The sequence below is a fragment of the Choloepus didactylus genome, chromosome 16 (assembly GCF_015220235.1).
Source record: "Choloepus didactylus isolate mChoDid1 chromosome 16, mChoDid1.pri, whole genome shotgun sequence".
Classification (NCBI taxonomy): domain Eukaryota; kingdom Metazoa; phylum Chordata; class Mammalia; order Pilosa; family Megalonychidae; genus Choloepus; species Choloepus didactylus.
The window spans coordinates 48,855,538-48,871,111 of record NC_051322.1 but is presented as its reverse complement, the minus strand read 5'-3'; the positions used below and the strand labels follow the sequence as shown (position 1 = coordinate 48,871,111).

At 36.2% G+C, this 15,574-nt stretch overlaps 1 protein-coding gene across 3 annotated transcripts in view; it reads right to left on the bottom strand.

The window, feature by feature from the left end:
- Positions 1-15,574, bottom strand: part of B4GALT6 (beta-1,4-galactosyltransferase 6) — a 72,652-nt gene that overhangs the window by 41,727 nt on the left and 15,351 nt on the right. The window contains exons 1-2 of one of the 3 annotated variants that reach the window (XM_037805914.1): positions 5,758-6,344; positions 1,697-1,813 (exon numbers count right to left, since the gene is read on the bottom strand). In XM_037805914.1, the coding sequence (XP_037661842.1) occupies positions 1,697-1,796 (100 nt within the window). In that variant the 5' untranslated portion in view covers positions 1,797-1,813; positions 5,758-6,344. Of the gene's footprint in view, positions 1-1,696; positions 1,819-5,757; positions 6,345-15,574 lie in introns of those variants that run through there. The other 2 variants (XM_037805913.1, XM_037805915.1) reach the window with 2 other exon arrangements.

The window sequence follows — 15,574 nt, the reverse complement described above, 5'->3', positions numbered from 1 at the left end:
TTCTCCTAATCAAGCTCAGTATACACACATACAACTTATTCATACTGCTGAGAAAGAACCTGATTATACACAGGCTTCTTAGTACTCACTTATACAGATACAGTAAACTAAAGATGCTTAATATTTCCTTTCAGTGGAGTGAACTTTTAACGACCACTTTCCCAATCAACTTATTCAATCAGCACAAATGTCCTCAAGAAAACTTTGAAATATCAGATCTTTTAAAATGTTTAAACTTTTCCTAAAATTGACCTACCATTTAGAAAACCAGTTAATGAGATTTTTAAAAATATTTTAATTAGGAAAGTTGTAGGTTTGAAGAGAAATCGTGCAAAAAAATACAGAGTTCCCATATCCACCCCCACGTTGCATTAGCGTGGAACATTTGTTACAATTAATGAAACTACTATTATAATTGCACTATTAACTACAGTCCATAGTTTACATTAGGGTTCACTGTTTGTGTTATGCACTCCTTAGGTTTCTTTTTAAATTTTTATTCTTATAACATATATACAACCTAAAATTTCCCCTTTTAACCACATTCCAATATATAATTCAGTAGCGTTAATTACATTCACAATGTGACTTTTATTGTACTATTAAAATGTCAACTATGTTGAGACAGTCTTTCTAAAAGAAATTTCTTCACAGTTAAAAGGGAGAAAACAATTAAGAGTGTTTTGATTTGTGGCATCATAAAACAAATTAAGCAAATGACTAGAATGGATTTTGTAGTTGCATACATGACATCAAATTAAGTATCAATATGTTATAGTCATAAATTTTTAGATGTAGCTAAAACTACTTCTCACTTTAACATACATTTTAAGAAAGAACATCTGTAGGAGACAGGGATTTCCTATTACTAGAGAGTGTGTATATGTAGGTGGCTTAACAAAGAACTGTTGACATAAATTAAATCCTTCATTTTAAATGTTTAAAATGAAAATATGAAGAGTACAACAACTGACAATAAGCCATTGAACCCCAAGGTAACACCTAACAATACTTTGGGGAGACATCTTGGAAGATATCGCCATAGAGAAACATTAACATTCTTTCACAATAAACATATTTACATCAGTTCTACATCATTAAACCATGAGTTTGTCCTATTATTGAGATTTTAACCGCGTGATTCTAGTGGAGATTCCACTTCCAGATCGTATTTTTAAAAGACAAGAAAATCTACTCATTTACATTTTATACAATTTCTGCTTTAGCCCCCTTAAAAGACCATAAAATTCTTCATCTGTTATAATTAAAAATAATGAGTATTTTCTAGACATAGTTGGAAAATGTTTTAAGAATTAGAATGGGCATAAAAGGAGAAGGTAATGTGGTTCACTAAGATGAATAAATTGTTCTCTTTGTGCTTAATTTCTCCTAAATACAATAAGTGAATTGACAAACTTTAAGCTCCTTTTGGATTTTGTTTGATTTGTGTTTGCAAGAATTAAACTTAAGTACCTTTTGTACAAAACCCCCATCGTTTTTGTGGCAAAACCATTATACATGACATGTCCTGATTCAAGCAGGAAAATGATCTGCCAGTATACCAAGAAACCTTCATCTTTAACAGGGGCAATGGTGGGGACAAAACTCAAGCTTAAGAGATTTGGTTTACTGCTTTATGACTACAAGGGTAAGAAGCAGAAGCAAAGCAAGCATCTTAGGCAGGAAGCAGACTTACCTGTACCGTTGAGTGTAGTGTTTTTATTTGTGTACAGCCTGATCATATGTCCTATTGTTTTCACATTTTCTCTCAACATAATACCTCGAGCTTGTACCATAAAGAGGTATGTATTTGCTATAAAGGAAAAAGAGAAAGAGAACATCATTACTCGATACGTTTTTTTATTTAATGAAATAATATTCAGATTTGGAGAACTGCCCAATAAACCCAAATGACTCAACTATCATGTCCAGAGGAAAAACAAATATAAAATTATTTTTCCCATTATCAAAACTCACAAAAACATAGTTTTTTTTTTCCTAAACAATAAAAACAAAAAAATTAAGGTGGCAATATCCATCTATCAGATGGGGTGACACTACACGAACAAACATCATAATGAACCTCTTTACGTATAAATGAGTTTCTGCCAAAAAAACGTACTTACAAATGTCAAAGACATCTTATCACAAGCATCTGGTCGTACAGTTATACAACCAACTTTCTCTAAATCTATATTATTCTGCTAGACCAAAAATTCTACAAGGTGAGGATGACTACCAAATTGTAAAGATATCACAAATCATTGATACCTAATAGTTGTAATGGATCTTGCAAATGCTCAGTGTGTTTGAATGCTGAGGTGACGATCTAGAATCAAGATCTATTTTGGTAATATCTTTCTGAGAGCTAATTATTTAAACTTTTACACTCCTTTTCAATCGCAAGTCTACCTACCAAGATTGTAAAAGCAGACCAAATCAAAATCAACGTGCACTTTAAAGCTGCTCAATTTAATTCTCTGTGGTAAGTGCTTCAAAAATAGGTCCTAATTTCTTCCTTTGAGAGGAACTGGTAAAAAGACAAGATTACAAAAATTCCTGTTTTTGAGATGCTAAGTTTCTTCAGAGAGGCACTGAAGTCAAGTCAGAAGATCCTTGCCTGGTCCCGATCCTGCTGGCATGCTGCCTAACTTTAGACAACTCATTGGATTTCAGTTGCCTCATCTAAAAAAGACAATACTGCACTAGATGTTTTCTAAAGCCTCTTCTCTAAATTCTTTAAGCATAAAACTGAAAAACTGTAATTATCATGGCAAAACCAAGTAACTGCAAGGCTCAGTTAGTGACTCATTCAATTTTAAGATAAGTTGACTCTGAACACAGTAATGCCACTCTCAAAAAAATTAATACTGAGTGAAAAAAATTAAATAAGCCAACTAATTTTCTGTACCCTGTTCTACTTCATACAGATGGTACAGAGAGATGAACAAAATGTAATGTTTACTACCTCCTTTACCATTTTGAATGTAAATTTGAACTGGCTCAAAGTATAAAATGAGTAGAGAATAAATAAAAATAGGAAAGAAGCATAGTAAAATAACACATTTCCCTTTGCTTTCAACCCACAGAAGACAGATAAGCAAAACCCAGGTTTCACATAAGCTTTACCTCAATCATTTTAATGCTCATAAATGCAATTTTATTGAGGTATATTCACACACCATATAATCCATCTAAAGTATATAATCAATGGCTCACAGTATCATCATATAGTTGTGCATTCATCACAATTTTAGAACATTTTCATTACTCAAAAAAATAAAAAATAAAAATAAAAAGGAAGACCCAAAACATCCCAAACCCTCACCCCCACCCCATTCTTTATTTTTTTCTTCATTTTATTACTTGTCTGCCCATATACTGGATCCAGGGAGTCTCAGTTACAAAATTTTCACAATCACACCATGCTGTTTTGACTACTATTTGTCTCCTACTATTAATGTAGAACCATCAATTTCTCCCATCAAATCTGTCAGTATTTGTTTCATATATATTTGGGGCTCCGCAGTTAGGTGCACATATACTTATTTATTTATAATTGTTATGTCTTCTTGTTGAATTGATCCCTTTATTAGTACATAATGACTGTCTTTGTCCCTTGTAACAGTTTTTGACTTAAAGTTTATTTTCTCTGCTATGTATAGCTACCCCAGCTCTATTTTGGTTAGTGCTTGCATGGTATATTTTTTTCCATCCTTTCACTTTCAACCTATTTATGTCTTTGTATTTAAGGTGAGTCTCTTATAAACAGCACATAGTTGGGTCACTTTTTTTTTTTTTTTAATCCTTCTGCCAATGTCTGTCTTTTGACTGGCAAAGTCACTTTTAAATTTACATTTAAAGTCATGACTAATATTGGAGGATTTTCTTCTCCCATTTTCCTATTTAGACTTTGTAAGTCGTATACCTTTGTTGTCCCTCAATTCTTCCACCAATGCCTATGTTCATATTTATTTGATTTTTTGTATTGTACCATATTGAGTCCCTTCTCATTTCTATTTGGATGTATTTTAATATATTTTCCTTGTCATTACCATGGGGTTAAAATTTAACACACTAGATGTATAACAATCATATTTGATTTGACACCAACTTGACTGAAATATCATACACATACTGTTCTTACACCATTCTGCCCTCCCACCTTTTTCTATACTTGTTACAAAGTATATATTTGTACATTGTATGTCCAAAACCATAGATTTATCATTACTTTTTATGCATTCGTATTTTAGTGCCTGTAGGGAGTAAAAAGTACAGGTACATACCAAAAAAACACAATACAATAGTACTGGCATTTGTAATTACCCAAATGGTTACCTTTGCCAGGGGACATTCAGACCTATTTCTTTCAGTGTTCAATACAAATTACATTGATTTCGAGTAAAGAACAAAAAATGAATCTTACGATAAAATCATTCCCACATGCATGGGCTCATCATCCAGTATTAGAAGAAACAGGAGCATAGAAAATCTTAACCTAGAGCAGAGATGCCAAATAAGTTGATAGTGGGTGCCAGGAGAAAGATTCTAACTCCATGCCTGGGTGGAAAGAGTGCTGTACTTGATTATTGATATATGCAGTAGACATATCATTAAAGAGTGGTAGCATGTATGCCAGGAATTTTCCATCCTGGGCTAGATAATCTTTGAGACTTCTTAATTTTAGAAGTATTGGAAATGTTTTAGAGAATGAGAGAAGACGCTCATTAGTTTCTAGTACTCAAAGGCCATGTCTACTCTTTGTGGGAAAACGGGACTTAAAATAGCTGTGCTTAGTCAGTGGGGTAGTGTCTGTTTCAGACACCAAAGGGCATTATTAATTATAATCCCATCAGATAACGGAGGGTCAGGGAAGAATGAAGTTGTTTTGCCAAGTCTTCAATAACAGTGGTTCCCACACGTTGTTGAACATAGGAGCTACCTAGGGGCAGGGGTGGATAAATATGTTGTGGATTCTGAGACTCTTACACTTTGGGGGAACACATATGGAGAAAAATTATACAAATTTGTAAAATACCAAATTGGATACAAGGCCTAGGAGTGGTTCTACTGGCCCTGATTTTTAAGACAAGTTAATTTAACAGTAAATCCACCTCTACTTAGGAAGGTTATTAAAAATCTCAAAAATAAGATTCCTGGCCCCACTCAGGGCATTGTGACACAGTATACTTGGGCCCAGAAATATGGATTTTCATTAAGCATTCTACTGTGATATGGCTGTACTGATGTTGGAAAAACATCAAATACCTGCCTATTTTCTGACACACTAATCATAACCCACTAATGATTATTCGTTTCACAACTGAAACACCTCTCTTTCTCCCCACTATTTATCTATTAACCCCATTTTCTTCAAGCAAATGATGTAAATCCCACAGGGAACACTTTCCTTCTGAGACGGAGAGCCAGGCTGGGATTCAGCTGCCCCAGGTTGCTGGGTTTCCATGCTGGCTCCCTTCCGTTTCCTCCTCTACAGCCACTGGCACTGGCACAGTTCTCTGGCTCCCAGGCCTTGACTAGTGCCTGGGACTTCAAAGGTGACAAACACTATAATGGCAACTCCACTGAACAACAAGGTGAGAACAATCAGGAATTTGACCACAATGCTCCATTTCTGCCTCTTCTCTCGGTTTTCATCTGTGTTTGTAGTTCTCTCTCCTTCTTTATTCCCAGGAGTTGTGGAGTTGGTAGTAGTGGGAAAAGTCTCTGATGAAGCCCTGTCACGATACAGACCTTACAATGGAAGATCCCTGATAGAAAAGCTTCTCTGAAGAACGGCTGATGGCATTTGGGGTTCCTCCGTCACATGGGAAGGCACATGGCCGGAGTCTGCTGGTCCTCTCCCGGGTTTAGCCTCTGGTTTCCATGGCTTTCTCCAAAAAGTCTCTGGGCTTCTGTCTTAGCTTCTCTCTTAGCTGCTCCTGGGAGCAAACTCTGGATTACATACTTTAGCTTCTGTGCCTCAATCATTTTTAAGAGTGTCTACATCTTTTCTAGAAAGCTGTACTGTAACTAGATTTAATTTGTTTATGCTTGAATTTATTGTTTCCAGTTACAAACACTACAGTTTTTATTACATTTTTGCTCTTGTGTGGACCTTGAAAGAAAGAACAGGAAAAAAGAAAACAAAAAGAGTAGTCAACCAAAAATGGAGGAAAGCTGCTAGAAGTTCTAGCTAGAGCAATTAGGCAATAAAAAGAAACAGAAGTCATCTAAATTGGAAAGGATGAAGTAAAACTATCTTTACTTGCATATGACATGATCCTTTACTAGGAAAATGCCAAGAAAACTATGACAAAGCTACTCGAGCTAAGAAATAAATTCAGCAAAGTGGCAGGATACAAGATCATAATGCAAAAATCAGTAGTGTTTCTATACACTAGAAATGAGCTATCCACGGAGGCAATTAAAAAAAAATCCATTCACAAAAGTAACTAAAATAATTAAATATCTAGAAATAAACTTAACCAAATATGTAAAGGACTTGTACACAGAATACTACAAAACACTACTAAAAGAAATCAAAGAAGACTTATATAGATGGAAAGATATTCCGTGTTCATGGACAGAAAAGCTAAATATCATTAAGATGTCAATTTTACCCCAAATGATCTACAGATTCAATGCAATTCCAATCAAAATTCCAACAACCTATTTTGCAGAATTTGAAAAATTAGTTATCAAATTTATTTGGAAGGGAAAGGGACCTGGAATAGCCAAAAACATCCTGAAAAACAAGAATGAAGTGGGAGGACTTAGACCTCCAGACTTTAAAGCTTGTTATAAAGCCACAGTGGTCAAAACAGCATGGTATAGGCATAAAGATAGACATATTTATCAAAGGAATCGAATTGAGTACAGAAATAGACCCTCAGACCATAGGCCAATTGATTTTTTTAAAATTCAGTTTTATTGAGATATATTCACATATCATACAATCATCCATGGTGTACGATCAACTGTTCACAATACAATATAGTTGTGCATTCATCATCCTGATCTATTTTTCTGAACACCCAAATCATCCCCCACCACTACCCTATTTTTCATTTAGTTTTTGTCCCCATTCTTCTACTCATCCATCCATACACTGGATAAAGGGAGTGTGATCCACAAGGCTTTCACAATCACACTGTCACTCCTAGTAAGCTACATTGCTATACAATCATCTTCAAGAGTCAAGGCTACTGGGTTGCAGTTTGATAGTTTCATGTATTTACTTCTAGCTATTCCAATGCATTAAAACATTAAAAAGGTTATCTATATAGTGTGTAAGAATGCCCACCAGAGTGACCTCTCGACTCCATCTGGAATCGCTCAGGCACTGAAACTTTATTTCGTTTCATTTCATGGACAAACCTCGAGGACATAATGCTGAGTGAAATCAGTCGTACACAAAAGGCTAACTAGAATAGAACATCAAGAAGATATTCTCAATCCTAGGCAAACTGATTTTTGACTAGACCCCCAAAGCCACTGAACTGGGACAGAAGAGTCTCTTCAATAAATGATGGTGAGAGAACTGGATATCCATATCCAAAGGAATGAAAGAGGACCCCTACTTTACACCCTACACAAAAATTACAGTGGATAAAAGACCTAAATATAATAGCCAGTACCATAAAACTCCTAGAAGAAAATATAGGAATACATCTTCAAGACCTAGTCATAGGAGGTAGCTTCTTAGACCTTACACCCAAAGTATAAACAATGAAAGAAAAAATAGATAAATGGGAATTCCTCAAGACTGAATACTTCTGTGCTTCAAAGGACTGTCAAAAGGGTGAAAAGGCAGCCAACTCAATGGGAGAAAATATTTGGTAACCGCATTTCAGATAAAGGTTTGATATCCAACAAACATAACGAAATCCTACAACTCAACAATAAAAGGACAAACAACCCAATTACAAAATGGGCAAAGACATGAATAGACATGTCTTCAGAAAAGAAAGGCAAACAGCAAAAAACACATAAAAAGATGTTCACTTCATTAGCTAATATGGAAATGCAAATCAAAACCACAATGAGATATCACCTCACACCTATAAGAATGGCAGCTATTAAACAAACAGAAAACTACAAGTGTTGGAGAGGATGTGGAGAAACAGAAACACTTATTCACTGCTGGTGGGAATGTCAAATGGTATAGCAACTGTGGAAAACAGTTTGGCAGTTTCTCAGAAAACTAAATATTGAGTTGCCCTATGACCCAGCAATTCCACTACTTGGTATATGCACAGAAGATATGAAAGCAGGGACATGAACAGACATTTGCACACAGATGTTCACAGTGGCATTACTCACAATTGCCAAAAGATGGAAACAACCCAGGTGACCATCAACCAACAAACGGATAAATAAAATGTGGTATATACATACGATGGAATACTATTCAGCAGTAAGAAGGAAGTCTTGAAGCACATGACATCATGGATGAACCTTGACATAATGCTGAGTGAAATAAGTTGGACACAAAAGTACTAACTAGAATATATAAACTCAATCATACAGCATTGACTATAGGTTATCTAGAGACTGACAGCATTAGAGAATGGAGAGCAGTTACCTAACGCACAGAATTTTTAACAAGATTGAACTTAAATGTTTGGAAATGAATAGAGGTAAGGATTATGGGGATTATAAGTAATAGTGCTGAATTGTAGGTGAATCTGATTGAAAGGGGTTGTTTAGAGTCATGTATGTCACTGATTAACACTAAAAATAGAAAAAAGTTCTTTCACAAACTAGTACAAATGTACACCTGTACAAAGAGTTAATAGTAGAGTGGAATAGGGGGAAAATTACCTATTGCAAGTCACAGACTATAGTTAACAGTAATACCTTAATACTCTTTCACAAACAGTAACAGGTATACCACACCAAAACTAGGGGTCAATAATAGGGGGGTAATAAGGGGTAAGGGGTACTTGGGTTTTCTTTTTTTAACATCTATCTGTTATTTTTCTTTTTTGGAGCAATGAAAATGGTCTAAAATTGAGTGTGATAATGATTGCACAACTAAGTGACGTTACTGTGAGACACTGTATACTTTGGATGGATTATATGGTATGTGAATATATCTCAATAAAATTTGCAGTTTAAAAAAAATGTGGGAAAGCATTCAATAAAAACCAAACTACTACTACCAATTCTAGATAAACCAAGATCAAAAACTGAGATATAGGGGGAAAAGCAGCAAATAGATTACTAATACCACTTGATTTACAGCACTGTGGATTATTTAATACCAAAGTTGTACATCAAATTTGTTACTAGTGATATAAATAGCCGATAATACTTATTCTGCACCAACCTGCAAAAAGAACAACTGCTATAGAGCAGCAGAACCAAGCCAAGAGTAAAAGCCCCAGGCTCCTGCAAATGATGCTGACCTAAACAAGGAGACGGATAAGAACATTGTGTGTGCTGGACACACACCGCTTTTATTTTTAATTAACAACTCTATTCATATAAAGAAAATCGCTTGACATCTTGAAACCAAATCAAACTTAAGCAACAAGGAAAGGATCTGGAATACGAAAGAATAACCAAAGTCAAATTCTCCTAAAAACTTTCAAAATATCAATAACAAAACCTACTAAAATAAAAAAAAAAAAAAGGATGATTACTGATGGCACCCTTGACAAAGGTGAATTATTTGTCAACATGGTGCATTATATATTCATTAGTCAGATGGGGGGTGGGGGAGGGTTGGCACACAAAGGAAAGCTAGACACCAAGCTCTCCAAATGAAGACCCATTAGTTCATTTTAAATCATTTACTGCTAATTGAGTTCCATTCCTTAGTTTAATGGTCCTCCTGGGTTTAATTCCTAAATATCAAAACCCATTAGGGAATGAGGTTATGTTTAAATAGAAAGTCCTTAAAAAGAAGACAGTGCTGTGTCAAAGTGCTGAAGACACACAAAACCAGCACAAGACTACTTCCACAACCTTATGATTCAAAACATCATATAACTACAATAATCCACACTCAAATAACTGTATACTTACAAATTATTATTAACATAAAACGCAATATCTTATTGGCAAGCCTCACAAGAAATTCTTCTCTAAGATTTCTATTCCAACTTAAAAAAACTACATTTCAGAAAACAAATAAGAAAATCTTTCTCTTCCTTCCTTCCTTTTTTTTTTTTTTTTTTTTTTTTAATGTAGGGCCTACACTACCCTGCAGGTCCTTCATTTTAACTTGATTACATCTGCAAAGACCCAATTTTCAAACAAGGTCCTATTCATAGATACCAAGGGTAGAACTTCAACAAATCTTTTTGGGGTACACAATTCAAGCCACAATGGTCACTATTTTTAGTTTTTCTATTGGTTACCTTTTTAGCCTTAGGGGATGTGCATACACCTTTATTTCTTTTTGTTCAACTGTAGGGAATAGCTCTTGATTCTCCTCTTTAAAAGGTGGATATTAATGTACTAACCTTACCTCTAGCTTTCCTCACCCTTTCCCCCAACTCCTGTTCTCTTGTATTTTTAACTTTCTCTTCCTTCCTTTTTGATCTAAAAAAGCTCAAACACTAAAAACTATCATAACTTATTTAAAATAATGCCAGGTATTGTCTAATTTAGTACATTTTCTGGTTCCCTCTGCATTGTGAAACATAATTCTAACTTATTTATTAGGTCTGTCTTCCAGGGGAAAAACTACAACATCTTCTTAAGAAATTTGAAAAATCAGGAGTTTGCAAATGCTTTTAAGCAATGACCCTGGGTTTGTGAGGACAGAGAATTATGAACTTGCCTCATTCTCAACTTACGAAAATTAAGGAATTTGCTATAAAGCTGTATCCTCCCTACTCCCCATATGGATCCAGCTCTGCTCACTGAAAGCACCATATGTATTCAAGACAGAGAAAATGTACCTATCTGCAGGGATCTGGAAAGATTTTCTGGGCTTTGAAGGACTCAGATCAACAGCCGTCTAACTCCAATATCCATGTTCCTAACACTATGACACATGGCCTCAATTTCCAGGTCTTTTAACAAAAGCTAAGTCAAATGAAGAGTGCTGGTTAGACATTTTGGCATGCAGTTAGAAATGCAGGACTGGAACTAAGAAGAGGGTCAGAAGTACATTTTGAGGAGAAATTCATATAAAATAAAAATTGGAGCTGTGGTGGTGAATTACCACAGGAAAAATTATATAGAAAGGACACAAAGTGAAGGTCAGATGCATGGAGACCAGCCACAAATAGGGAACACAAAGGAAAAAGACCCCAAGAAGAATTCATCTGAGCTTGACTGCAGCTAAGAAGCTAATGGAGAAAAGAGGGAGCACGCAACCCCATCAAATGCTACAGAGGCCTAGGAGAAAGACTCTAAGAAACAATAGCTCACAAAGAATTTTTTTTTTAATGATACTAAGCACACAATCTTTGCCAGGTATCCTTAGATGTGCTTTATATATACACTAATCAGTTTAATCCTCACAAACAAGCCTAAAAGGTAGGTACTATTATTATTACCATTTTACAGATAAGGAAGTTGAGGCATAAAGAGGTTAAGTAACCTGCCTAAGGTCACATGATTATAAGCAAGTGGTGGAGCTAGATTTCAAATCTCAACAGTCTGGCTCCAGCATCCTAGCTTGTTACCACCATATCATCTAACATCTTAAGAATGCTAGTGAGACAAGAAAGCAGTTTCAGGAAAGCAATAGAAACAAGAGAAAAATAGCAAAGGGTTAAGTGGATAGGGATAAAGTGAAAGCAGCAAGTTTCACAAAAGGGAAGTAGGTTCCAGCATGAGGACAGCTTATTATTAAGCTGTCCTCATGCTCCAGTTTGTGGAGGAAGACAATGGAGGGAGGAAGGTACCAGAAGAAGTTAAAGTAAGGAGTATTCTTTCCATATCCATTGGTGGGAGGGTGTAAGCAGTGGCTCCGGGATGCACCGGCGCAGAACATATCTAGGGACTAACAATCCAACTTGAGTAGAGTTTGCTAGTGATAGAAAATAAGTTGGAAAGTTCACACAAATTATATTTCATACCATTCTCACAACTACCTCTAGTGGGTTGAATGGTGGCTCCCAAGAAAGAATGCTCACATCCTAATTCCAAGAAACTGAATGTTACCTTGTTCGGGAAAAAGGATCTTTGCAGATATAATTAAGTTAAGGATCTTGAGATGAGATCATCCTGGGTTATCTGCGTGGGCCCCTAACCTAGTGACAAGTGTCCTTAAAAGAGAAAGGCAGGGAGGGATGTGAGGCCCCATACAGAGGAGGTGGTAGGTGAGGAATGACACAGCTGCTGGAAGCTAAGCAGGGGACTGAGTCTCACTGGAGCATCCAGGGGGAGGTGGCTCAGTTGATGCCTCAATTTTGGACTTCTGGCCTCCAGAACCATGGGAGACTACAGCTGTGTTGTTTTAAGCCACCTGGGCTGTGTAAATCTGTTACAGCAGCTCTAGGAAACCAACATGCCATCCCATGATATAGATACATCTTTCCCCATCATAAGATCAGGAAATAAGCTCAGAATCTAGTCACACAGGTAGAATTGGAAAATCAGGGTTCAAACCTAAGACTGAATGACCCTGAGGGGCAGCAATTTGAAAGAAGCAATGACTCCAAGTCACAGAGGAGGTGCAGAGACAAGGAAAAAGAGAAATCTTCAACAGAAAAAGTTATGAGGGAAGTGAAAACATGCAGGACAAACCAGACTTCAGTTAACATAAGGAGGAAGAAGCCAGAACCGACACTTAAAAGCTACAGGAATGAAATGGTTTCCTGTATTATCTACGGGACATGCAAAGAATTTAAACAAGGAAAATACACAGGGTCTTATATATGCCCCTGGATATTAACTGCATATATCTAAATCTGGTAACTCTGAATTTCTAAGAATTCACAATAATCTTCCAAATTTCTATTTCAGATATTGAAAAGTTTTCTTCCTTCCACATCTAGCCCCTTTATCAACAAATCAAGTTGATAAAGCAAAATACCTTATCTCCAATAATAATGATGCAAACTCCAGAATAAGACCAGACTATAGAGAAAATATCACTCATTTACCTATTTGCCTAGGACCAACATATTGCTTGGATTAAAAACAAAAAATAACAAACCTGTGGTTATGCAAAGCTGTAAAACAAAGGTTATTGTTTATGCTTAAACAAAGAATCTTACCATGGTGATAATATTCAAAAATTCATCAAACTGATTTTAGAAATTGATAAAATTCAAAGTGAAGCATAGGCTCAAGGAAATCTACAATGCAAATAATTACCAACCTATAATATCCTACTCCCCACCTTTAAAATAAGACATGGAGTGATAAAGAGAATGTTTTCAGATCCCATTTATCAAGTAATAACTAACACAATGTTCACATACAGTACAGATCTATTTCAGATTAGCCAACAGCTCAACCTTTGCTGATGGAGACACCAAAAAATTGTTAACAAAACCCTTACAAAGGAGATCTTTGCCTTTGCCACTTCACTTGGCAGTTTAATAGTAACAGGTTATTTGGAGGAAATTATTTGTGTTTGAATACTGATCAAGGTTAAATATTTTAAAATAACATTTGACTTTTTCAACTGTCTCATTAAAGATGTTAAGGGTGAAGACATTTGTTTATTCAACTGATATGTATTGAATGCCTATCATGTACCAGCAGAACCAAAAACTAAGGGCCCATGTGGGTTCTCCTATAAAGAAGCAGATTCCTGAAGAGATACAAACTACCTAAAGCATATGAAGTTCCTTTTGCAACAATCAGATCATCAGTTCAGCCTAGTTTAAACCTAACTGATAACTCAAAACGTACACGCTGAGTCTAGTAATTGGAAAACACTGCTCTAACACAAGATAGCTCTCAGGACTGTCATCTGTTAATTTACTATGTTATTCTCCTAAAATAAAAAAGTCTTTAAGCACGATAGGAGCCTTAAGAGAGACACACCACAAATAAGAGTTATAAACCACACTGGGGAAAAGCAGGATTAAGAGGAAATAAGAGAATCAGGAAAGAACATGAAGGCACTTAACTAGATTTTAAAAATCTAATCAGTAAGAAAACACACTTAATGAGATTACAGACTAAAAGATCAACCTATAAATAAATATGCCCAGGAAACATTACAAAATTGTTGAATATTAATGATTTCATAATATATAAGGTAAAAAGTAAATGAATCTATCCACATAAGAATCCTACTGTAATAAGGGGGAAAAAAGTAAGAACTACATGAACCACATGTTTTACAATCACCCCCAATCTCCTTGCATTTTCACAACAGAGACACCTTTCAGAATCTCAACTTACATATTTATGAAAGTAAAAGCAGAGAAGCAGACATTACATTGGAAATAAATTTCAAAGATTTCCAAAGACAGCACATTTTTGAAAGAGTAAACAAGACACATAATTCTCTACCTTTGGTCTACTGATTCAAATGAAAATAAACTCCAATTTCTCTTCCTGAGTCCAACTGGAAATTACTCTATAATTAGAAGTCACAATTTCTGAGCAATTAACTTCATTATCAGGAAGACAAATATATGTACCTTGGTTTCGGTAAAATCATAATGACATGTGCAAGCCTAGATTATCTAAAAACAAAACAGGCCATATATTTAAATAAATATATCATGTTAGAGGAGGCGGGGCAAGATGGCAGACTGGTGAGCTGTATGTATTAGTTACTCCTCCAGGAAAGTAGGTAGAAAGCCAGGAACTGCGTGGACAAGACACCACAGAGCAATATGACTTTGGGCATACTTCATACAACACTCATGAACACATCGAACTGCTGAGATCAGCGAAATTTGTAAGTTTTTGCGGCCAGGGGACCCACGCCCCTCCCTGCCAGGCTCAGTCCCGTTGGAGGAGGGGCTGTCAGCTCTGGGAAGGAGAAGGGAGAACTGCAGTGGCAGCCCTTATCAGAAACTCATTCTACTGATCCAAACTCCAACCATAGATAGACTGAGACCAGACACCAGAGAATCTGAGAGCAGCCAGCCCACCAGAGAGGAGACAGGCATAGAAAAAAACAGCAAGAAAAACTCCAAAATAAAAGCGGAGGATTTTTGGAGTTCTGGTGAACATACAAAGGGGAAGGGCAGAGCTCAGGCCCTGAGGCTCATATGCAAATCCCGAAGAAAAACTGATCTCTCTGCCCCCTGGATCTTTCCTTAATGGCCCTAATTGCTTTGTCTCTTAGCATTTCAATAACCCATTAGATCTTTGAGGAAGGCTTTTTTGTTTCTTAAATCTTTTTTTTTTTCTGTTTCTAAAACAATTACTCTAAGAAGCCCAATACAGAAAGCCTCAAAGACTTGCAATTCAGGCAGGTCAAGACAAGAGCAGAACTAAGAGAGCTCTGAGACAAAAGGCAATAATCCAGTGGCTGAGAAAATTCACTAAACACCACAACTTCCCAAGAAAAGGGGGGTGTCCACGCACAGCCTTCATCCTGGTGGACAGGAAACACTCCTGCCCATCGCCAGCCCCAGAGCCCAGAGCTGCCCCAGACAACCCAGTGTGATGGAAGTGCTTCAAATAACAG